Raw genomic sequence first — 26,496 nt, 5'->3', positions numbered from 1 at the left:
ATAAAAATGTTGAATTTATGTGGGGTGTTCAATGCAACAAGGAGTTTGTTCAGATTAAGGATGATCTTAAAAATGCACCAAATTTACAGGCCTTCAAACCAGGTGATCCAACGTTTATTGTAACAGATGCAAGTAATAAAGGTCTGGGTGCTTTACTTTTCCAGTTGCGAAATGGTCATGAGGAGTTGATTGCTTGTGCTTTAAGATGCTTAAAAGGTGCTGAGCATAATTATTCTGTTATTGAGAAGGAGGCTCTCGCAATTTTTTGGGCAATCAATAAATTCAAGCAGTTTGTGTGGGGTATCCCCTTTGTGGTCAGATCAGATCATAAACCTCTTAAGGAAATTTTAGGAAAAAAAAAGGTCTAGATTTCATTTCCTCGAGAATTAGAAGATTGGTCACTTCTTTACAGGAGTACAATTTTAGATATGAATATATTCCTGGGAGTACAAATGTATCTGCAGATTGCCTTTCACGTTTGGTAGGAAATGTAGAAACAAAGGAGTCATCTGGAGAAGATGAAGAGTTTGGAGATGAGTTTGTAGTGAGGGTGTGTGATGTTACTTTAGGAGCTATAAAGGAAGAAGAATGGAAGGAAGAATTGAATAAGGACAGTGAGCTGTTAAAAGTGATGGATTTGTTGTCGCAGAATATGAACAACAGTCTTTGTAAACTTTGGTCCTTGGTGCCTCATGAATTAGCTATTGTTGATGGGGTTCTTGCAAGAGGCACAAGATTGATTCCACCAGAAAGTTTAAGTACCAACATTGTGAATATGGCACATGAAGGACATATGGGCATTTCTAAAACAAAGGAACGTATCAGACAGGATTTTTGGTGGCCTTGTCTGGATTTAATGGTAGAACGTGCTGTTCGTGATTGCGTTCCTTGTCAATTGAGTGATAAAGTACTTAAACCTAGACATCCACCAATTGTCTGCAGAAAATTGCCAAAATATCCTTGGGATGAGGTAGACATTGACATTGTGGGTCCTTTGCATGGTGAACAACAAACTCCTTATTTAATTGTTTAGATGGCTTTATATTCCTGTTGGGTTGAAGTCAGCTCCGTGAGGGAGATTACTTCTTGTTGTATTATTAAGTTTTTAGAATCCATTTTTTTAAAACGAGAAAGTTTTCCTAATTCTTTACTCTCCGACAATGGTCCTCAATTTTGTTCAGGTGAAATGGATGAGTTTTCTGTCTGAATGTGGTATTATACATAAAAGAATTTCTTTGTATCATCCAGAATCGAATGGTGCACTGGAAAGACTCAACACAACTTTGAAGGAGAGCATCCAATTAGCAAGAGTTAATAGTCTTGATTGGAGAAAGGAGTTACACAATCGGATTACAGCCTACCGATTTACTCCACATTCTACTACAGGGAAGACTCCTTTTAAATTATTATGGGGAAGGTCTTCTAATACTAGTTTATGTCCAGGATGGATGATCTTGGATAAAGGTATAAAGAACAATGACATTGGTAAATGGAGAGACAAAGATTTATTTTTTCAGAAGAACAGGAAGGTCTATGTTGATGCACGTAGATCCTCTAAAGTTTCCCACTTCAAAGTTGGTGACAAAGTCAAAATTAAGGCTCCTGTGGGGTGTCAGAATTGGTTTAAATTTACAAGAGTAAAAACTGTAATTAAACTTGTCAAAAATGCTGTAAAAACAGATGATGGGCGAATTTGGAACCACAGTTGTGTTGTTCATGTGGGTCTGGGTGGAACATGTGATACAGATCTTAATGTCTCTGATGAAGATTCATCTGATGATTATACAAAAAATTATTCTACTCGCAGGAGTTATAGAGTTCGCAAAATCCCTAGTTTTCTTTCTGTGAGATTATGTAAAATGAGATGTTTGTTTTACTCTTTAGTATCTATATGTTATCTAAAAGTTTGCATGATATGCTTAGACTATCCCAAACCGGTTTCCGTCCGGGCCATGGCACAGACACCGCACTGCTCGCCGTCATTGAAGAAGCAAGGCACATTCTGGATTCAGGAGGATCAGTGGCAGTGATCCTCCTGGACCTAAGCGCAGCCTTCGAAACGGTTAACCACCGTGTCCTTCTCAATAGACTGGCGGATACAGGGCTCACCGGGACAGCACTCAGTTGGATTAAATCCTTCATTACAGGGCGTACATTCCAAGTGTGGGATGAAAACCACCACTCAGCCATCCTCCCACTCACAAGCGGTGTCCCTCAGGGCTCCTCCCTGAGCCCGACGCTTTTTAATGTATACATGGCCCCTCTTGAAGACGTGGTAACACCATTCAACATAAAAATGGTAAACTACGCTGACGACACCCAGCTGGTCGTCTCTCTGTCCCAACTGATCGACCACCCAGAAAACCTGACCAACTGTCTCACAGGGATCCATAACTGGATGAACCACTCATCCTTAAAACTAAACGGGTCAAAAACGGAGGTGATGCTCCTAGGAAAACAATGGACGACCATCCCTCCAGCACTCTGGCCCGACGTGTTTGGGGAAATCCCCCCCCCCCCCGAAACGTGAAATCAAGACACTCGGTGTGTGGCTCGAGCCAGAACTTACCATGAAAACACAAGCAACCAAAACCTCGGGTACTTGCTTCGGGCTGATGCGCACGACCCGTAAAATTCTCCCCTTACTGCCACCTACCTCCAGGAAACTACTTATCCAGGGACTAGTACTGTCCCGCCTGGATTACAGCAACCTGGTCTACCTAGGAGCCCCCGAGGCCACACTGACGAAGCTCCAGCGGACACAGAACGCAGCGGCGCGCCTACTAACCAATACCCCCTCCAGAATGTCCGCCAAGCCGGCCCTCAAGGCCCTGCACTGGCTCCCTGTGCGCCAGAGGGTGCAATTCAAAGCGATGTGCACTACACATAAGCTGATCAACGGATCTGGTCCTGCGATCCTCCGCAAAATGATCACTCCCTATACAGCAGCCAGACCCTTACGATCCCAGAATGAAAACATGGCTAGCGTCCCTAGATTCAAACGATCTCGGACAGGAGGACGACAATTCTCCGTCCAGGCTGCCACCGGTTGGAATGCTCTTCCCCGCTCCCTCAGACTGGAACCCAACTACTTGCCATTTCGTAAGAAACTAAAGGCACATTTATTCCCCAAATAGATCCCCCTTTTATATCTCTCCCCCGGCCCTCCCCCTCATCAGGATCACAACTCTCACAGCGCGGGGATGCCCTTGGGTCACCAGGCGCTTTAGAAATCGCTAAATAAATAAATAAATAAATACATGTTTTATTTAAATATATGAAGGGAGATGTGTGATGTATCCTTGTACCATGTTACGTGTTCTAACATGGAACTTGGTACATGGAGGTTCCATAGCTTGTCAGTTGGTGACTGCAAGCTGATAGAAGAGGTTGTTCAATAAATGCCTCTTTCCTAATTCAACAAAGTGTTACGTCTACAATGTTACAGGATCCTCCAAAGGTATAGGCTGCCTATGCCATAGCCACCTTAACTGGGAAATCATACCGCACCCTTCACAACACTTCAATGCCACCTTCACCAATAAATGTACAACTGCCTAAACTTCAATGAGTCTTTTCAAGGGGATGCTTACTGTGAAGAGTTTTCATGCCTCTTCGCACTGTCTCCTCTTTATCTTAATAGCACTGTCCTTATAACATAGTTTGCAACTTCACCGCTATATACTGGGACAAACACCTCAGTTTAGAACATCCTTCAGATGGCTTTTTGTCAGATCTTGTACACACTCCTCACTGGGCTCCTCGTTCCCACCAGCTTGAACTGACACCACTTGTAGTGGATTAGACGGTAGGAGGCCTCAAAACCTGTCCTATATGGTTGCAGGGACATTAGACAACCACTCTCCTGTCCACCAACTCCCAAATACAACCGGAGTCATGATGGATTTTCACCCAAGTTCCTAGGACATTCCTGCCAAAAAAATTCAAATTGGAGGACATGCACTCCATGCAAGAGTCTAGAGCCACTCAGGTAGGTGATAAGTACTTTATTTCATGTTAGGCCCAAAATTACAGCAACAGAAGGTATGTCCTGTCAGAGCTTCGCCTCACTTCAACTGTCCCTTTTCTCCGGGCGTGCATTCCAGATATTGCAGCAACATTGACATTCAGCATTTCAAAAACCAGCTCAGATAAACATGAAGGGGGACACACAGCATACTACATCTGCCCACCGTTATACTTTATGTCTCACTGACACTGTGAGAAACTTGCTCCGCCTTTTGCCTCAACTTCACACTTCTCAAGTGTGCACATCAAAAACAACTGACAACCTGCACTCACTCAGGCGCTTGGTGGCAACTCAGTTGAAAATATACACTACACACGAATCATGGACAGATACACATTTCTGAAAAAAACACTTAAGGAAATGAAGCTGAAATAAAGCACGTGAAATGTAAACAAGAATTGCATCGATAACATAGAATACCTTATCCTTATAGTTACGGTTGAAAAACAGATCTGTGTTCCTGTCGGTAAAGTTAAGGACATGAATCTAGCGCCTGATATGGACCCAGCTGAAAGTCGTCAATTTTTCTTTTACATTACAGGACTCGCCCCTCTCTCAGTCCTGTTCATGCCCACCATCAATGGGTTTATCATGCCGCGCTTTAAAAGCATTTTTTTTTTTATGTAGCGCAAACTCGACCCTAAAGTATTGGACCGCTTTACATGACCACCAGTCAAATTACACAAGTATACGAGGAGCTGCTGGGAGCTGCTGGGTTTGGGCTTAGGTTCAGGCACTTTGGTTCAGTTAGTGGTTCCCCAGAACACCCCCGCTGCCCATGCCCACGCTTCCGTTCCTGCTCTCACACGCACCGGTGAGCACCTCGCTTACAGGAGCTGTTTGGAGCCGTTTGGAGCCGTGAAGAGGTGAGCCGCTGCCTTGCTGCCTTGTTGCCTATCAGCCCTGCTGCCTGCGGCCTTACAGCGCCTACCCCCGCTATTACACGCACCACTGGCTTTTTTGGCTCCAGGTTAGACCATTCTCCCTTGCGGCCTCGAAGGTCAGACTGGTGGTAGCAAGACCTGAAGCAGAGTGGGGGTTTTTGGGCGGCCAGGCCAGGCTGTGATAGTGGCAGTGACAGTGGCTGAACTTTTGGAAGTGGCAAAACGCTTAGCACAAGGGCACAGGGACAACAGTCTAGTAATGGTAATACCCTAGGATACGCCTAGGATTCGGCTATACGGACAATTTGGAAAATGTGAAATTGTGAAAGGACTGCGACCACGGATCCCAGATTACGTCCAAATCACGTGACAGACCCTGGCGTTGTATAACGTACACTGTAAAAGGTGACACATAATTCTAGAAACATGCGTTCTAGAAAGGTGAGGACACTAGGATTAGCAACAAATTGCACAAAGAGAACACAACACTCTATGGTATCAAAAAACTTAAAATCAAATACTCCAGGGCCGAATCAGTCTTTAATCTCTCCAATAGCACGGATGTTCGAGAAATCCGGTAAAATACCGGTCAAATTTCAATTTATGAAGGATCCAACTGGAGCTCTAATGCCAATGGGACTGGAAGCATAAAAGGATACATTACAGACCCCCATTAAACCTATATGTAACAAAACAACTAATAAACAAATTGCTCAACCCGATGAAAATAGTGATGAATTCCAAATCACAGACCAAGATATAATGGCTGGAACTCAACTGCAAGGGACAATACAGCGAGAAAATACAAAAGAAATGTATACTTATGATACAACATCATAGACAATGGCTGAGGATGTAAACTGCTCTACAAACGATCTAGACCTAAAATCTCCTGGAGCATACCACCCCTACCAGGGAGTCAGGATGGAACAAAACCCAACAACGATTCCCATAGAAGTCAATGTAGAAATCAAGAAAAGGATGTTTTTAACACCTGAGGATATAAACAATCAATTGGGACAACATACTGCTAAGTCTGAGAATGTCATTTATAAAGACATAGATAAGGAAAAAATAAAACAAGTCATGCCATTTGAGGAAGATGAGGAAGGAAAAAAAGAAGCTAACGACCCAGATGAAAATGTAACGGATAATTTTAACGCGGAACGTATAATCGCCCAGGATAACAAACATCTTAATGGCGACACCCCACATAACATCCAACTGGGAACTAAGCAAAAAGGATCTGGTATAACTTGGGATATTTACTACGAAACCTCGACTCTTACTCTTGAGGCACTTCAATACCAATCAAATAAAATGGATATACAAATTGATCTTCTAAAAATTATGGCAAATACTGTTGTGGGGATGGATAATAAACTTGCCCAACTCAATGATCTGATAACCAGAGCACAGAGAGATAATGAAACAAGCATTGGAAATGCAATAGGTCTCGCATTAGGAAAGTTTGAGCGATTGGTATTGTAAATGACACTTTTTTTATTTGTGTGTTGGTTTTGAAAATAGCAAAATTAATAGCTTAGTCAGTTACAATGTCAATAGTTTTAACTTTCGCAAATGTGACACCTATAGCATTTGTAATGCAATGTGTGTTGTATTTACGTGACTTAGATGTATTGATATTACAAATAACAATGGCTTTTAATTTTGTAAATAATGTGGTGGTGGATGCGGTGGTGGTGCATGTGGTGGATGAGGTGGTGGTGGATGTGGTGGTGGATGTGACGGTGGATGTCATGGTGGATGTGGAGGTGATGGTGGATGTGGTGGTGGATGTGGTGGTGGATGTGGCTGTGGATGTGGCGGTGGATGTCATGGTGGATGTGGAGGTGATGGTGGATGTGGTGGTGGATGTGTTGGTGGATGTGGTGATGGTGGATGTGGTGATGGTGGATGTGGTGGTGGATGCGGTGGATGTGGTGGTGGTGGATGCGGTGGATGTGGTGATGGTGGATGCGGTGGTGGATGTCGTGGTGGTGGATGTAGTGGTGGTGGGTGTGGTGGATGTGGTGGTGGTGGGTGTGGTGGATGTAGTGGTGGTGGGTGTGGCGGTGGATGTGGCGGTGGATGTGGCGGTGGATGTGGAGGTGATGGTGGATGTGATGGTGGATGTGGTGGTGGATGTGGTGGTGGTTGCGGTGGTGGATGTGGTGGTGGTTGCGGTGGTGGTGGATGTGTTGGATGTGGTGGTGGATGTGGTGATGGTGGATGCGGTGGATGTGGTGGTGGTGGATGTGGTGGTGGATGCGGTGGTGGATGTGGTGGTTGATGCGGTGGTGGTGCATGTGGTGGATGTGGTGGTGGTGGTGGATCTGGATGTCATGGTGGATGTCATGGTGGATGTGATGGTAGATGTGGAGGTGAAGGTGGATGTGGCGGTGGATGTGGCGGTGGATGTGGTGGATGTGGTGGTAGTGGATGCGGTAGTGGTGGTGGATGCGGTGGTGGTGGTGGATGCGGTGGTGGATGGGGTGGTGGTGGTGGATGGGGTGGTGGATGTAGTGGTGGTGGGTGTGGTGGATGTGGCGGTGGATGTGGAGGTGGATGTGGCGGTGGATGTGGAGGTGGATGTGGCGGTGGATGTGATGGTGGATGTGATGGTGGATGTGGTGGTGGATGTGGTGGTGGATGTGGAGGTGGATGTGGAGGTGATGGTGGATGTGGAAGTGGTGGTGGATGTGGTGGTGGTGGGTGTGGTGCATGTGGTGGTGGATGCGGTGGTGGTGCATGTGGTGGATGTGGTGGTGGTGGATGTGGTGGATGTGGTGGTGGATGTGGAGGTGGATGCGGTGGATGTGGTGGTGGAAGTGGTAGTGGATGTGGTGGTGGATGTGGTGGTGGATGTGGTGGTGGATGCAGTGGTGGTGGATGTGGTGGTGGTGGATGTGGTGGTGGTGGATGTGGTGGTGGATGTGGATGTGGTGGATGTGGTGGTGGATGTGGTGGTGGATGTGGTGGTGGATGCGGTGGTGGTGCATGTGGTGGATGTGGTGGTGGTGGATGTGGTGATAGATGTGGCGTTGGATGTCATGGTGGATGTGGAGGTGATGGTGGATGTGGTGGATGCGGTGGATGTGGTGGTGGTGGATGCGGTGGTGGTAGAAGTGGTGGTGGATGTGTTGGATGTGGTGGTGGATGTGGTGGTGGATGTGATGGTGGTGGATGTGGTAGTGGTGGGTGTGGTGGATGTGGTGGTGATGGTGGATGCGGTGGAAGTGGTGGTGGATGTGGATATAGCACATACTTATGGCATGACTAAAAAAAAAGCAAGCTGGTTCTGAGACGCTGCGGGCTCTTAACGACAGATGAAATCAGCAGCATTCCTGGATTTCTTAAAGTTTGTCGGAGGGGAGGGGGGCCGTGGGCTTTGCAGCACTCATGAGGCGGTTTTATACATTTTGGTTATCCATTCGTTGTGGGCAAGAGATGGGGAGATTACCAGTGATGGAGGGCGCAGACCTTTGCAGCTGTGAGCGCATTCAATTAATGAAAAAAGAAAAGAAGACATGGCCGGCCGGCCGTGAAACTGAAAGCATGGCCGGCCGGCCGGCCGTGAAAAAGCCTTTGATGCAGCAGGGGGTAATTAGGGGAGGAGTATGGCTGGGCTCAGGCAGAGCGCAAAGCCTTTGATGCAGCAGGGGGCGGAGCGGGAAGAGCTGCTGGCGGCACCAAGCTGACGATTTGATGCTGTGCACGCGCATTTTAACTAATTGCGCTTGCGCATTGAGTTAAAAGTACACATGCACTGCATCAAATCGCCAGTCTAGGTAAGCTCTGTTTAAGCCCCTATAGTCTCGCTCTGCTCAATGCGCATGCGCATTGACAGGCGAGACCTAAAAACGACCACGGAATGTATTTACCTACCCATTATCGACAAATTAGCAGCATTACCAGAAGTTTTGTCTTCTATAATTGAAGACACTGAAAGGGACATTCAAAAGAATAATGAGAAAGTCAATACAAAAAGTGTTATGACTACGGAAAAGAAAGAAAACGAGAATATGAAGGTGACTGAAATTCCTGAAGGCCCAGAGATAATAGCACTAACAAAGCAACAAACTAAAGCAAAACTACAGGGTGAAACACTAAAGCTACCAGTTCTGCAAGCATCAGAACAAACTGGAGATGCAACAAGCAGTAAGGAAAAAAAAAGAGGAACAGATGTATAATGATAAGGATACGGATGGCTTCACTATGCTGTCAAAACGTCAAAGAAAGAAAATACGCCAAGCAAGAAAAAACAAAAAATCCAAACAAGGTGTTTCTATAAGACCTGATAATGAGCAGCTATTAATAACAACTGATGCAACTCAAGATGGTAGAACCAAATATTTCCCCATCTTTGTACAAAAACCATCAAGCGGAATGTGTCCGACAAACGGGGCCACACTAAATCAAACTGAAAATCCAATGATGGAGGAAAGTAGAGTAGTAGAAGAGCGTGTGGCCACTGGGACCCTAGATAATCCACCCCTTGGCGCAACTCGGCAAGTAAGTAGAGCACCAGAAGACCGTGTGGCCATTTCGACCCTAGATAACCAACCCATTATAGCAACTCAACACGTAAAGCGAAAAGAAGAAAAAAGATTACCAATTAATTTTATCCTTAAAAAAAAAAACAAGCATTTACAATGCAACGGTTTCGCCTTTGGAAAAGTTAGAGCTATTGGCATTGTAAATGACAACATGTTTATTTCTGTGTTGGCTTTGACAACATAAATAAATGGCATTGTCATTTACAAAGCCAATAGCCTAATCTCTCGCAAATGCGACACCTATTGCATTTGCACCCACACACAGCGGCAGAGACGAAATGGAGACAAGTTATAATAAAACATCAAAAGAATGTAAACCTCAGCAAAAAAACTAATTGTGAAACAAAGCCAAGTTTAGAACTCTGTGCAGAAATGGACTTTAGTCAAACCTCAATAGCCCTTAAGCAAAATTCTAAGACATTTCCTGGACTCGAAGAAGAGAATTCCACTGCTTGGTCCAGCCATGCTCAAAAAAATGTCAGCTCTATTTTCAACTCACCCTCCACAAAACGTCTTAACGGCAGCTGACCATCCGCAATAAAAGCAACACTTACATACCTTTGACGATCCAGGCGTCTCAACGAAAGACAGGCTGCAGGTACACTGGTGCTCATTCTAACCAAGAATGAGGCCACTGACCTTACAACGCTTGAAGCACTAAGATGAGACAGTTAATAAAGGACGTGTCAAGCTGTGCATTCACGGTCTGGCCACTGGAGCCAAGACGTCAAGTCGGTATGCAATTATGTACGAAAGGGAAAAACAAAAGAGCAGGCACCTACATAACTGGTTTATCACACACCAAAATGCACACTAGGAGGCTACTAGATATTTCAGATTCCCATAAGCCACAAGCACCTACGTTGCAAGCTTTCAAATTTCACACTTGCATTGTTTATCAGGAATTTCCATTCTCTTGAACAACATCCAAGGCATCATGCGCCCAATTACTCACATTCTACAGGAGCAAGCCAGAAACCTCGTCGCCCCTGTAGGATCTGTGTTTATGTTTCCTTTAATGCACAGCTGACAAATTAGGAATTCGACAATCCACTGCTAACGGACAGGTTAAACGAGATAAAAGGGATAATTGGCGGGTCAAACCAAAGGACCGAAGAAATAAATAATAATTGTGCAGGAATGTGGACATTGAGAGTCCTTACATTTGTGCATCCTCTCTATTATATTATTCTAAAGCACGGAGACCCTTTGTATCGGTGGTCAGCTAATGAATAGTTTGAAACCTGTGAGAAAAAATGGGGGAATTCCGATCACAGAGAGCTCCGAGCTGGCAAGCATCTGAGCTAAATCCACCGCTAGCTTTTAGCTATGCATTACAGGCGGATACAAACAGGAGATCCTGGTCTGTGGAAGTCTCTTACCCTACAATGGCACTGCACGAACGCCGCAGGCGTGACCGTCTGTGCTTTATTTGAAGTGTCAATAAAATGTACAGCGGTGGTATTACTGCACTGTATATACTAAAGTAGATGGCTGCCGGATGTGCACATGACAACGTTACATATGCAACTGTGTGTGGGTTGTTGTGCTTCTGAAATTTGGTGCACAAGACAGGCAAATTCCTAAGCCTCGCTGGACGCCTTTTCCAAACCAAAAATCACGAGATAACGAAAAATGTACACGACGAGCCCCGCTAGCTTGTAGGAAGTGCCATGTGTGGATGAGATTCTCAACACGAACATGAGCCATTGTTAGCCAGAAGTCACACATCCTTCCATAAATAAACACAGGGCACAAGCGATCCCGTATACCATGTCCTCTCTGAAAGAAAAGTGACTGCCTCAACCGAGCACTGCACCCCACACGCTTAAATAGATGCAATACCAACAACGGCTTCACTCCCACAGAGGACACACAATGTTAGCAAGCCTCTACTTTTCAAGAGCTCCTCTGTGTCGAGTCGCCGAGTTTCAAGAAGCCCACATGATCACAGCACAAACACCGACATCCTGCAGCAAGCATGGGTTGCCATGGCAGAAGCACACTTCTCCAATTCTTAAACCGATCAAATCTCTGGTTTTTACTGCCATTTTAAAAGGGTTATTTTTTGACACAGGAGACACATTTTTAACGTGGTCTGCCAATGTAGCAGAAACATAACTCTACCTAACCAGTCTTGCAGCACCAACCATCGCCTTTAAAACAAGTCAGGTCCCGGGCCGGCAGCCAATCACAGCGCGGCCCGGGACAAAGGGGCGGGACTTTAAAAAAGCCAGAGAAACGCCCCCGAATCGCGTTTTCCCGAGAAAGCGTGATTGACAGCCTCTGTCTCCCAATGGCTAGCATCCATTTATGGAGCTAGCCAATGAGAGACAGAAGCGGGTCATCGATCCCACATACAACTCATAAGGTTTTTTAGCGCATGCGCACTACGTGCGCACTTGCAGGCAAAACCTAAAAAAGGATTGATGGGAGCCCAATTAAATCAACCCAAACTACCATTCCTCATCAAACTCACAGTGCTAAGGAAATAAGAGAAAAAAATCCTGAAAAAACAGCAAGGGAGGAGATAAGGTCTACAAAACTGCACGAATATATGTATATATATGTATATATATACATACATATATACATATACATACATATATATACATATGTATATGTATATTGAAAATAGGGAAGTGGTTAAAAGAATTACCTATAAACCTAGGCAATCTAAAGCAATTGAGGCCGTAAATCACCAAGCACCCAAAAATAATGAACAACTTATACTTACACCGGAATTCGAGTCTAGAGGTAGGCACGATATATTAAACCGTGGAAATGTACACAGATTATTCAAATCAATGGCATCATTATCTAATATTGTTAGTGGAAATATTGTCTCAATTGAGTTTATGCCAGGGAAAGAAAGCCACCAGGCCCCCAGGCCCCCACACTAATAACATTAATATCATCAACAATAGCCGAACAGATTCCGAGTGAGTATACGACATTTAAAGCCTTGGGTATATCAGTAACTAAACAAATCCCAGAGGTCTACCCGACTCCGTTTACTATGGAAGAAATAAAACCAAATCACGATAAATCAGATAAACACATAGCTTCAGTCCTAAAAAATGCACTTGGTAGATCCCCTATGAAATTAGGAGCCACAACTCTGCAAAGGAATATAGAAAGGAACTTAGAAATAAATGAAAATTGGATAAACATGGCATTACATAGTAACAGCAAACAATGAGCCGACAGAACCGAGCAAGAACCCGTGAATAACAATGAGAGGGGACAAATAAGAATGTGTTCGTGGAACATTAATGGATTGGGAAGAAAGATCCATAATGCACAAATAGCCTCAATAGTGTGTCCATGTCTGATTATCCTATTACAAGAAACATGGGAAACCGATCCATTTATGCTACACGGATATGCAGCGTACTATATAAACGCGAACAAAACGCATAAATTTGGTCGCCCGAGTGGGGGCCAGGCAATTTTTATTTCTAACTCCATATGGGCAAACCATGATCAAATTGATTCTGGTAGTAAAAACATCTTAATAGTTAAATTGAACTACAAAACATCAAACCAAGAATCTAAATCCCTGTACTTAATTAACGTATATATCCAGCCAACACATACGAGTAGAGAAGCAACCTGTGCAACCATGAACAATCTTCTAATTAACCAAATGCTGGACGATCCTATAGCAGACTACCTGATTACTGGGGATTTTAATTTAAACTTAATGTCATCTCATATAAGAGACGATATAACTCAATCACAAGACCATCAATGGTCAATTCCCCAGCAGGACCTAGGAAAAGAGAACATTTCCACTACGAACAAAATGGGTACACAACTTGTTAAAGATATGGAAGCGATGGGTTTTCGCATTCTTAACGGCCGATTTAAAACAGATGTGGCACCAGCATATAGTTACTTTGGGTATAGCGCAAAGTCTAGGATCGACTATACCATGACGTCGCTAAGTATGTTTCAGAACATTATCTCGTATGAGTTACAGAAAGCAACAGACAGTGATCACTATCAGCATATAATAACATTGAACATTAAAAGCACTACAAATCAAGCATACCAAACCGTCCAGGGGTGCATTGGAACAACAAACTATAAAAAAAACTTTTTGGGAATGTAGGCAACAGAGAAACAATGAATCAACATGTGGAGAGTCTCTTGGAGATTTGTTTTAAAGATACAACAGCGGAAACAGTGATAGAGCAATGGGTGAACTTTACTAAGAAGGTGGTCAAACCCCAATCGCAATTACAAAGACAATGGAATAAAAAGCATCGTAAAGAGGAAAATAAGGAAAAGGAATCCTATATAAACCTCCCATATACAATAACTAAGTTAAAAAGAGCCCAGAATAAGATCATTAGGCGAACAAAGAAACAAGGTGTAAAAGAAGAAACTTTGGGAGAATTGAAATCACTAAACCAATATCTGAAGAAATTAATATGGAGTGAGAAAAACCAAGCAAAACAGGCAATTTGGGCTAAAATATTCCATGCTAGTAAACAAAAGAACCTAAGAGAATTCTGGATAATCATCAATGGACTTGTTAGACCAAACAAACAGGTGGTTACATCTCCACTAACTGAACAGGAATGGGTTACATTTCTGAGAAATCATCTAAACCAGAACAATACAGGGACAAGGAAACAAGAAACGTATCTTACCAGCAACAATAATACAGTCACAGAAATAGGAAGAAATGATAGTGACACGGAAATACCTATACAAATAACAAAGGAGGAAATAATAAAATTAATTAAAAAACAGAAAGATGGAGCTCCTGGACCAAACGGCATACCATTTGCACTCTACAAAGAAAATCCAGAACTTTGGCGATGTACTTAGAAAAACTATATGGAGAAGTCATTCAAAAAGAAATTATACCTGAGTCATGGCGAGGATCTTTAATCACGCCAATTTTCAAAAAAGGAAATTGGGCACTCGCAGAAAATTACAGGCTAATTACATTACAGGACACAGTTGCCAAGTTGTTTGCCAGGATTTTGCTAATGAATCTTAGTGAATGGGTACTCGAAAATAAGATACTGCCCTTGAATCAAACGGGCTTCATACAAGGTTTGGGGACAACGACAAATATGTTGGTTTTGTCTCTGCTTATGGATAAGTCAATCAAAGCTAAACAACCACTCTATCTATGTTTTATAGATTTCAAATCTGCATTTGATTGTGTTCAAAGAAACCTATTATGGAAAAAACTAAAGGAACAGAAAATACCAGTGGTTCTTCTTAGGTTGATTCGTCTCCTATACAGTAATTCGTGGGTTAGGGTGAGGATGGGGGATGGACAGACCTTATCAAAGGAAATCCCCGCAACTGAAGGACTAAAACAAGGATGTGTTTTAGCCCCTCTCCTCTTTAATCTGTTCCTGTCTGATTTAACTGGGATATTGGATGAATTGAACGCTCACCCACCAAAATTAAGTGGAAAGCACATCACCAACCTGCTGTACGCAGACGATGTCATCCTTCTGAGTCACACTAAAGTTGGATTACAACGTTTAATCAGTCGGACACAAATGTACGCCAAGGAAAATGGGATAGTGATCAATGAAACAAAAACCAAGATTATGGTAGTCACCAAGAATAACAAAATAAGATATAAAAGCAAATGGTACTTGAACAAAACCATACTGGAACAAGTAGATGTATATAAATACTTGGGTGTACTTTTCGATGACAAGGGTAATTACCAGTTACCAAAAAAGGATATACAACGGAAGACTAACGCACTGACTGCAACATTTAGAATTGCACAGAAGTCACTTAGTAACCTTACATATGGTCCACTGCTGAATATTATAGGGGCAAGACTCCTACCTACTATCACGTACGGTAGTGATGCTTCAATGGGAAAGGACACCGAAATAATAAATGAGGCCCTTACAAGAACATATAGGGCACTATTTCAACTCCCAGCGAATGCATCATCTGCACAAATTAGGTTGGAGTTTGGATTAACCAATCAACACTACGCGAGGCAAGGTCATTTTATTAAAATCTGGAAACGAATAAAAAATGACCACGATAATGAAATATCACAGCTACTTTGGAATGAAATAAATAATAATGTAAACTCAACAGCTTGGACCTACCTCAAGGAACCGATAGATGAGTTTGCAGTTACCTCTATCTGGGAAAATAATATAACCAATTCTTCATTTAAAAAAATAATTAATAGAACTGCAAGCCAACTATCCATTGTAAGCGACAAAGCTATCCTTATAAAGAGGAAACATGCTTGGACAATTATAAATGCTTACAAAAAAAAGGAAATACAACATTATTTGGAAACACCTTGGAATGAAAAAAATAAAAAGGTGTTTCTTAAAGCGAGATTTGGAACTATGCCGGGATTATGTCATCTTCCCCCGTGGAAAAACATAGAAAAACTAACATTATGTAGACTGTGTAATAAGGGTGAGGAGAATATCCTTCACCTATTATGCATTTGTCCTGAACTCCTAAATGAGAGAAGAGCATTACTTAAATTCCCACTCAATGTACGTGGAATAAGGACATGCAGACAGGCCCTGATAAGGTGCCTTCACTCAGATGACATAAGTTTGAATGCTACTTTTGTAAGGTTCCTACTAAAAGTGGAAAGGAAATTAGGACAATAATACTTTTAAAATGCATCTTATTATGTAACAAATGAATTTTAAGATGCAAGGGTAATTTTAACTGTTTAAAACTTAACTTAATTTAAACTTGTTTTCTGCATTTGCAATTGTAGGATTTTTAATAATCAAACAATAAAGACTTATGTTGTATTCTCTTATTTTATTTCTGCTTGCATTTCACTTTAATAGAGAACATTCTATCTTTGCTGATGTCATGATGCTCCCTGTGGTCTGTGCATTCTCTGTTTGCCAGTTGCTCCTAAGCCTTGACTGGGAACACCAGCTTATACTCTGTATCTACATTAAATCTCTAAATCAACTATATTGCTTCCATGACTATATATCATCGATTTATATCAGATGGCGCCGATTGGCTTCTGGAGCAAGTAGAGTACAGAGTGAGTTTATTCAGTAAAACTCAACTGGTGGAAAAGAACCCATGCTGTGAAATGAATGGTGATTGAACTTCCAAGAATCGACAACTGAAGGAGAAATAGCTTGATGAGTTCTCACCCCAAAAGAAAAGAGAAAAGAAGAACACAGACCATTGAACAGCTAAGCAGTCAACGCGACGCTACATTCCTGATTTTGAAAAACGGAATAATTTAGCAAGAACGAAACGGCGAGGAGCACGAACATCCGATTACCACAACGGTGAGCACGTAATTCTTAAAATAAGGAAATTGACTTTTTAAAATCACCAAGATTTAATATGATCGTGCATGTTTGAACTGCCGTTCTCAAACTTAGCGTCATTCAAAATATTACTCACACGCGACTGCCATACTTCGATGCCTCGTTCCCTTCATTCTTTCTGACATCGGAATCCTGACTGATGGAGCACATCCACGTAAGCAGCACGTCCACGTAAACAGTACGACATGCATGCGTAGTGCGTGAAATAACGTGGCGGCCATTTTGACTCTTCTGATTTGTATCCTAGCAACGGAACGAAGAGCGTTTCCGTTCTTGAACGAGTGCTTGAACCTGCGTTTTATGAGAGTTCGAACTAACGTTCAGTTAGCGAAATAACGCTACCCTTAGCATTTGGAGAAATTGATTCAAAAAGGGAACAGTGTGTAATATTTCATATGTGGTGTTCGTTTTCACCGCATTTGTAATCTGAGAGACAGAGGAGAATAGGAGGAGGAAGTACTTAAGATATTTCTTGTTAGAGAAGAGGAATATCACAATTTTAATTTAGAAGAATATGGAGAGCCCAAGTGTCATTGCACCTCCCATGTTTTTACAGTCAAGTGGAGAACCTCCCATAGAGTGGGATGAGTGGATAGACATTTTTGAAAATTATATAGAGGCACTGGACGGTAAAGACTTCAGCGCAACAAGAAAAAAAGCTTTGTTATTAAGTGTTCTTGGAAAAGAGGGCCAACATTCCTTCAAATACTTACCTTTGGGATTAAACCAGGATGGTAGGCCAATTAACAATGTTTACACTGAAGCTAAAGCGAGAATGAAGAAGCAATATTCGAAGGAAGTGAATATGGTCATGGCTAGGCATAAATTTTATCCGCAACCGCAGAAGGCTGAAGAGTCTGTTGACCAATTTGTGACTAGACTACGTGAACTTTCCTTAAAATGTAATTTTGGTGAGATGAGGGACGAAATGATCAGAGATCAGATGATCGTCCAATGCAAAAACAAGAAAATACAGGAAAAACTTTGGGCGGCGAAAAATCCCACTCTGCAAGCTGCTATAGATATTGCAAAGGTTGTCGAAGAGTCTACTGCTTGTATGAAAGACATGGAGAGGAAGGAGACTGTGAAAGAGAGTGGTAGTGGGTTAAGTGTGTCATCTGTTGCTCAAAGTGAAGTCGCAGTAATGAACAAGAAAGTATCAGAAGCTAATGAAAAAACGGAAAAGAAGAGTTCAGGAGGATACAACAGTGGAGAGAGGGGAAGATATCAAGTTAGAATGTGTAGCAGGTGTGGCAGCACCTATCATGGTGCAGATTACAAACGTTGTTTTGCCATTGATAAAGAATGTAGGAAGTGTGGGAAACGAGGTCACTTCTCAAGGATGTGCAAAACGTCAAATAATGACAAAGTCGCGATTGTTGATGTAAAGCGGGAAGCCAATATGCAAGACAATGTGGAAGGTGCTAATAAAATTTTATGTTTAGGTGAAGTGAATGCGTTGCGAATGGAACTTGGAAGGAAGAATAGACCTAAAGCAACCTTCAACATAAATAATAAAGTAGTTGAATTGATGGTGGATCCAGGTTCGTTTTGGACAATAGTTCCAGAATCCTTATTTAGGGAGAATTGGGAGGGTACCGTCTTACTCCCCAAGGATATCAATCCCTGTGGATACCAAGGAGAGTGTATCGATTTGTTGGGGTACATGGAAGCTGTGATAGGGTTTCAGGGACGATCTATTCATGGGAAAGTCTACGTTGCAAGTTCTGGACCTGCAATATTAGGTTGGGGTCACCAGTATGACCTTCATATTGTCATTGATCCTAGAGCGAGCCAACAGGTGATGGTTGTGGATACGATGACTGCTGAAGTGATAGTTGAAGGTATGCCGGACTTATTTGCTGAACGCATTGGGGAATTGAAAGGGTATGTCCATAAAATTGTTCTGATGCAGCACAAAGTGAGGAAAGTACCATTCATCGCTAGACAGGGGGTGAGAAAGTTGTTGGATGATATGCTTGGTAATGGCGTGATTGAGCAGATAGAAATTTCTCCGTGGGTTTCGCCAGTGGTGATCACGACCAAATCTGATGGCAAATTTAGATTCTGTGTGGATCTTCGCACACTCAATCAGAATATTGTTGTGAACAACTTTCCACTACCAAATATCAATGAATTAATTTTGTCATTAAAGGGTGGAAAGTTTTTTTCGAAACTTGATTTGAGGAGTGCGTACATCAAATAAAGCTGCACAAAGATTCTAAGGCCTTGACCGCTTTTATCACTACTGAAGGAGTTTACCAGTTTACTCGTATGCCCTTTGGTCTTGCGTCGGCGGCAGGAGTTTTTCAGAGAATGATGGGCTCAGTCTTGAAGGGGATAAGTAACGTGTATTTTCAGGACGATGTTTTGTTGTTTGGAGAGAAAATGGAGAGGCACAATCACATTCCGAAGGAAGTTTTGAGCAGAATGGAGCAGTCAGGGCTAACTTTAAGAAAAGAGAAGTGTAAATTTGCGGTAGAGGAGGTAGAATATTTAGGTTACACGCTTTCTGCAAGTGGTGTGAGACCTAAGAGGGATCTTTTGGAATCAATAAGGAAAGCACCGACACCCTGTGACAAGGATCAATTAAGATCTTTTCTTGGTCTTATCGAATACTATGCAAAGTTTGTGGAGAATTTTGCAGCAAGGACTGAAATGATTAAACTGTTATTGAGGAAGGGGTGCAAGTTTGTATGGGGTGCTGAGCAGGAGGAGTGTTTTGTTAACATTAAGAAGGCAATATGTGAAACCAAAATCCTAACCCCATTTGATACCAAACGCAAGTCAGTGTTGAGGGTTGATGCCAGCGCAGTTGGTATAGGTGCTGTGTTAGCGCAAGAACATAGCTCTGGGTTGAAGACAGTCGCTTTTGCGTCGCATACACTTACCAGTTCTGAAAGGAATTATTCTATCATTGAGCGTGAAGCGTTGGCGGCCGCTTGGGGCTGTGAGTACTTTAGAATGTACTTATGGGGATTTGAGTTTAGGATGTTCAATCAATCAATCAATCAATCATGACATTTGTATAGCACACTACTCACCCGGAAGGGTCTCAAGGCGCTTGGGGGAAGGGGTCCGCTACTGCTCAAACAGCCAGGTCTTGAGTTGTCTCCTGAAGGCGAGATGGTCCTGGGTCAGCCGGAGGTGGATGGGGAGGGAGTTTCAGGTCTTGGCCGCCAGGTAGGAGAAGGATCTGCCTCCGGTGGTGGCTCTTCGGATGCGTGGTACGGCGGCGAAGGCGAGGCTAGCGGACCGTAGCTTGCGGGTGGGCGTGTAGAAGGTCAGGCGGTCATTGAGGTACTTGGGGCCCAGGTCGTGGAGAGACTTGTGTGCGTGGGTGAGGAGCCTGAATGTGATCCTCTTGTTGACAGGGAGCCAGTGCAGGTTCCTCAGGTGGCCGGAGATGTGGCTGCGTCGGGGGATGTCCAGGATGAGTCGGGCAGAGGCGTTCTGGATGTGTTGGAGTTTTTTCTGTAGCTTGGCTGTGGTTCCGGCGTAGAGGGTGTTTCCGTAGTCTAGTCGGCTGGTGACGAGGGCCTGGGTGACCGTCTTCCTGGTTTCGGTCGGGGTCCATCGGAAGATCTTGCGGAGCATGCGTAGGGTGTGGAAGCATGATGAGGAGACGGCGTTGACTTGTCTGGTCATCAAGAGGGAGGAGTCCAGGATGAAGCCTAGGTTGCGTGCGTGGTCTGTTGGCTTGGGAGCGGTGCCCAGGGCTGGGGGCCACCAGGAGTCGTCCCAGGCGGAGGGCAATGGTCCCAGGATGAGGACTTCCGTCTTGTCGGAGTTCAGTTTCAGGCGGATGTTGACAGATCATAAACCATTGATCAAATTGTTGTCTCCGGGTGGTGCAGGAAAAGGGTCAGCAAGGTTGGCGAGGTTAGCTGCTAGACTTCAAGAGTTTTTGTATAGGGTGGAATACATTCCTGGGTGGCAGAATAGTCAAGCGGATGGCTTATCTAGACTTCCATTGCCTTGGGAAGTTGTTGACAAATTGGGCGTTGAAGCTATGCAATCGGAAGGATCTGTGGCGGCTATTGATGAATTAGTGGATATCTGCTCTGGTGCTATTAACAAGAATAGATGGAACTCCTGTATGGCTAATGATGAAGTGTTAAGGTGTGTGAAGGATTTAATTGTGAAGGGTCCTAGGAGAGAGAGTACCCTGCCTTTGGCTGCACGTCCCTATTTGAGAATCCTAGAGGATTTGTCAATCTTAGATGGTGAGGGGAATGTGATTATGAAGGACGATAAGTTCATTCCACCTCAGGAATTAAGGTTTGTCCTGTTTAAGTTGGCACACGAGGGACACCTAGAGCAATCCTTAACGAAAAGGAGAATCAGGGAGTTCTTCTGGTGGCCAGGAATGGACCAACAGGTCTCTGAGTGGGTTGAGAAATGCACGGAGTGTTTCGAGAGTGAAAAGAGATTGAGAGTTGGATGTCAGAATGATTTTGGGAAAATAGATAACCCTAATTTACCCTGGCACACTGTGTGTTGTGATTTTATTGGTCCTTTTTACTCTTTAAGTCAGGACATGAGATTTGGTTTTGTTATGGTTGATGTAACTTCAAAGTGGCTGATAGTGAAATTTACGAAAGAGATAACGACTAAATCAACGATCAACTTGCTGTCTGAAATTTTCAGAGAAGAGGGTTACCCTGTTAGACTAGTGACTGACAATGGGACACAGCTTGTTTCAGAGGACATGGTGACATTTTTGGATGCTTGTGGTATTGTTCACACCAGAACCTCGTTATACAACCCACAAGGTAATGGTATCGTCGAGAGGGCTAATAGAATGGTGAAAGGGGCTATTCAGATGGCTCTTACTTCTGGTGGGTCTGTGAGAAATATGGTTAACGATTTAGTTTGGGCATATAGGACTACGGTGAATGGTGTCACCAGTAAAGTTCCGTTCGACTTGATGAGGGGTCGTTTGGCTGGTACCAAACTTGTTCCAGCTTGGATGAAAGAGTGCTTTGAACTAGCAGATTTGGGTAGTAATACATCTAAGACAGATTTGTGTGGTAATGGATCTAAAGTTTGTGATAAGTTGTGTGCGGAAAGATTGGCAGTGAATGATTGGGTAAAGGTTAAACCTGGTCGTGTTTGTTCTGGTTTAACCAAGTTTAGAGGCCCATTTAAAGTAAAGCCAGTCCATGACAAATTTGTCACACTTTACAATGGTGAACACTGGAATTTCAGGAGGGTTGCCCTCTACAAGAAAGCGAATGGTGACAATGGTGGTGATCTCTACCCTCATTCTTTTCATGATCAAAAAGATGGGAATGATACCACCATTTGTGGTGATACCAGCGTTCTTCCACAAAGGATAAGAAGGCAACCTAGTTATCTACAAGATTTTGTGTGCCGTTAAGTTTGTATATGGAAAGCATGTGCATATGTTTGTATGCCGATAAGTTTGTGTATGGGAAGCATGTGTATATATTCTAGTTGGTTTTTTTTGTTTCTTTTCAACTTCTTTGTTTTATTTGTTCACTTTTGATTAGAAGGACCCAAGATATGTTGTATTCTCTTATTTTATTTCTGCTTGCATTTCACTTTAAACTTCTACCTTTGCTGATGTCATGATGCTCCCTGTGGTCTGTGCATTCTCTGTTTGCCAGTTGCTCCTAAGCCTTGACTGGGAACACCAGCTTATACTCTGTATCTACATTAAATCTCTAAATCAGCTATATTGCTTCCATGACTATATATCATCGATTATATCAACTTACTTACACACACAAGTATACGGACGCTGTTTTTTAGGTTGAAGCCTGCATTGCAGCGCATGCGCTGTCGCAGGCGAGAGTTCTTGTTAGCAAGAAGGGGCATGAAACCACGCCCCTTCTTCCATTGGCCAGCCTCGCCAAATGGAGGCCTGCAACTGGACAAAATCCATATTCGGATGATTTGTCCGGCTGTGATCCCGCCTCTCGAGGACTGGGTGAAGTTACTTACGGTGTCGCAAGCGTATTTTCTAAAATATAGCCATGGCAACCATGAGTCAGGTCACCAGTCCGGGAGGGGCGGGATTCATTATCGCGTTTCCGGCTATTTTTTTGTTGTTGCATTTTTGCAGTCATTCATGCGCGTCCCTCGGCAGTGGAGGAGGTAGAGGAGAGGTGGTGCTGGTTTTTTCTGTTATTTGCATTCGGGGTTTTGGCGCGCGGTGCAGATTCTTTCTCTGTTCTTGTAGCCTAGTTGTTGATTGCGTTGCCAGTGACAGATTAACGCGCCCAGAATACTGTGTTGTTCTCGACAGATTTATAGTGGGTCAAATATTTGCGACCTTAGTGCAGTTACTTAGTGCTGCGTGGGCATCAGTAGGAGTTCCCCGCGCTAGAACACTTGTTTTAAACAGCTTGACAGCTTAATTACAAACAAAAGAGTATTGCCATTTGCCACCATCGATGAGTTGGAGCAGTGAGCTATTTGCACATTCCTCTGTTAAAATAGAGTGTTCAGTGTCCCCACCCGAGCCGCAGCGTCTTCCACTATAATGCGTTGCTCAGGCAGAGCCACTCCGTCTGAAGACCCTCATGATTCCGACAGTAAAGAAGATGTCAGGGAGACGGGGAGGGGTGCTGCTTGATGATACATCTAATATTTCTCGAGACTTTCAGTGGACGAGCAAAACGGTTCCAACTTTGGGGGTGAATGAGCACTAAATACAGCCTTCTATAAAGCAGCAAAGGTCATAAGGCACATTCCCAAAATGCATGCATCTGAATCTGGGAGAGGATGTGCCGTTACAGGCAGAGCTGCCGACTGTGGACTTGGGGGACATGGCATCGGCGTCAGCGCCACATCCTGTGATCCAGGGCACATCACTTAATATTCTCGTGCCTAAAAAAAATTATCGTGACTTTGTTTACAGTAATTGTAGCTAATATAAACCGTTTCAATACATTCGGGTCGAATTTGCGCTACATAAAACTACTACAAAAACATAAATAGACAGCACATTAGCACAGCACATTAGCACTACTTTCCTTTGTCCTTAAAGTTGTACTGTAAACACTACATTTGATGCTTATGACACCGAGTCCCATGCTAATGCGAAAAGGTTACATCTAGAAACAGAATGTATTTGGAAAAAAAAGTATATTGGCTTAATTAATTTGATGCTTAACGACAGTGAATACATATGTTTTGAAAAATGGGCAGAGAAAGTATATATTGCTGACTGAAATAGAAATTGTCTCTATGTGCGTAGTGTCCCGCTAGTTAGCAACATTTCTCCAAACAGTGATTTGCCCACTTTTCTTTTACAGAAAAATGTAAACATGTTCCACCTACATTGTCAGTGTGAGTTTAGGAGAAGCCGCTAATGTCTCTAGCCTCCCTTCCCCCCCGCACGATCGATAGCAGTTCCCAGATATTGTTTAGTTTGTGTGACTCTTTTCTGTTGCTGGTTAGTATGGTGTGTTCCCAAAATGAAAAAACAAACACACACAAAAGCCTCTCTTATTTTTGCACTAGTGAATTCTAGAATCCTCTCTTGTTCCTGCATACATGTGGCAACCTGAGCTCTCCCCCCTACCCTCCCCTCCCCCAGTTGATCTGCTCTCTCCAAGCATTGACAGCCTACAGACGGGTCAGGCCAGATGATCAGTAAGAGGGTGAAGAATCCCAAACCGAACTAGTTTCAATCTACAGAGCAACAACTTGTTTTTATTACGGTAATTGCTTTGCCAGAGGCTGTTGCCCGTTATTTAATAAATCCATTAGATTTCTCCAACACTCTTAGCAATATCTACGTGAATTTGCGCGTTATCGCTTCAGCAATTTGCTCATGAAATCAACAAACGCCTTGTATATAAATATACATTAGCGCATGTTATTTGGGACAAATAAAACAGCAGCATGTCGACAGCAGCGTTTGTCTGCAGCACAGAGGGCCATGCTGTTAGTACAGGCACTGAGTGTCCACTTAGAATAAACCTCATTTCCTGTAATGGACAATGTTAATTTGCACTGAAAATGCAGATGGCTTGTTGGGAGGGAAAGAGTGGTTGCTTTCACTTTACATGAACCTGTGTGAATAAAGCCTGCATAGGCATTAATAAACCATCACCGTGGCCCATCTATGCCCAGGACCAATGAAATTATGCAATTTTGAGGCCGTGGACGATCCCGCATAGCTATGGGCTTGACGAGTTTACCACATAATTGATCATTTGCTACCTAATCTGAAGATTGCAGAGAAAAAATTGTTTGTGGATCAAAAGTTACAAAAAAAACGCTGCAACACATGCGGAGGGATTGTTGAAGGCCCTTTGCAAAGCTTTACTTGCCACCTTTCTGTTGCTTATTGCTATATTTGGGTTCTAAACTGGGATCAAAGAGGTGCAACCAATGCCCAGACAGTGTAAGTGTAAATATGACAAAATAACTATCACAAAATGTGCTGCATTATTACGCCACATAATTTGCCCTTTCTTGGAAAAAAATTTACTCACCCTGCCGCATAATTTGGCCCTCCCCTGCCGCATAATTCTAGCGGCCCTGGTGTTGGCACATTCCAAGAAGGAGCAGTGCAAACACAACTTTACAAACAAGCTGACATGCATATGTCACATGCAGAAGTAGGAAATAAAGAATCAGTGACATGAAAAACAAGCATTTGCAATGCAATAGGTCTCGCATTTATGCGGGTTTAAGCTATTGGCATTGTAAATGACAAAATGCCATTTATTTATATTTTAAAAACAAAAATAAAAGGCATTGTTATTTGCAAAGTCGATAGCTCAAACTCGCGTTAATGCGAGACCTATTGCATTGCCAATGCTTGTTTTTTATTCTTTTGGGCACGTTGAGATAAAGTGATTTTACGAAAGCACGGAAGGTTGAGACGACACTGGGTCTAGAACCTAGGTCTCCCGACTTCCAAAGTCGGCAACTCTGGCCGTAGTGCGACATCCTTTCTCAAAGTTGTACGGAAGTTGTGGCAGACGACATCCCAATCTTGAGGAATGCGCGAGATACCACTACAGAGTTGTAAGTAGGTGCAAAAATTACAAATTAGAGCTTTTCCGAAGGATTAGACGGTAGCAACTTGCACAGCTTCAGAAAAGCATGACTGCAGCGACACAAGAGTAGGTGTGGCGACGCTCTGTGTACATTGCACGTACACCACGTGGAAATTAGCATGACCTCAGCAGGTTTTAAAACAACGCGGCGCTTTAAAACGCAACGTCACAGCGATCGCGTACATACCATGATTACGATGAGTTATGTCTCCAGTTAACGTTGTTTTCCAAATCCCACCACTACTCGGTTATTAAATTTCGCTTGTAGAACGGACCAGGGTAAAATGCGAATGCGATCTACTGTGCGTGATGACGTCAGCCTAAATTTCCATTTGGAACGCAACGGGACTTCACAACAGCACATGCGCAATGGTTATTTCAAACACTAGACCGTGAACTTTTTAATATAGGCGCATGCTTCCTTTACGTTCCACGCCATCTACTAGAAACGTTTATTCACTTTTTAGCAGGGAGAAAAGCCGGACTTTTTTTGTCGTTCAGAAGTGAACGTGAAAATATATAAGCGGAGTTCTTGGCTGTATTTTGTGCACCCTTTTTCAATGTTTCGCACCCTTGCTAAGAAGAAAGGGAAGCATAGCCAAATCTCTCAAATATCAATGTCCTTTTATAGGATGTAATCTCATT

General features: G+C 43.2%; 1 protein-coding gene across 1 annotated transcript in view; it reads right to left on the bottom strand.

The window, feature by feature from the left end:
- TMA16 (translation machinery associated 16 homolog) overlaps positions 1-26,175 on the bottom strand; it is a 218,827-nt gene extending 192,652 nt beyond the window's left edge. Inside the window, exon 1 of the mRNA XM_078677011.1 lies at positions 26,039-26,175. Coding sequence (XP_078533137.1) covers positions 26,039-26,041 — 3 coding nt within the window. The 5' untranslated portion in view covers positions 26,042-26,175. The remainder of the gene's footprint in view (positions 1-26,038) is intronic.
- Positions 26,176-26,496: the final 321 nt, after the last annotated feature.

This window comes from Lissotriton helveticus, chromosome 2_1 (assembly GCF_964261635.1).
Source record: "Lissotriton helveticus chromosome 2_1, aLisHel1.1, whole genome shotgun sequence".
NCBI lineage: Eukaryota > Metazoa > Chordata > Amphibia > Caudata > Salamandridae > Lissotriton > Lissotriton helveticus.
The sequence above is the reverse complement of the archived record's forward strand: the minus strand, read 5'-3'. Positions and strand labels throughout refer to the sequence as shown.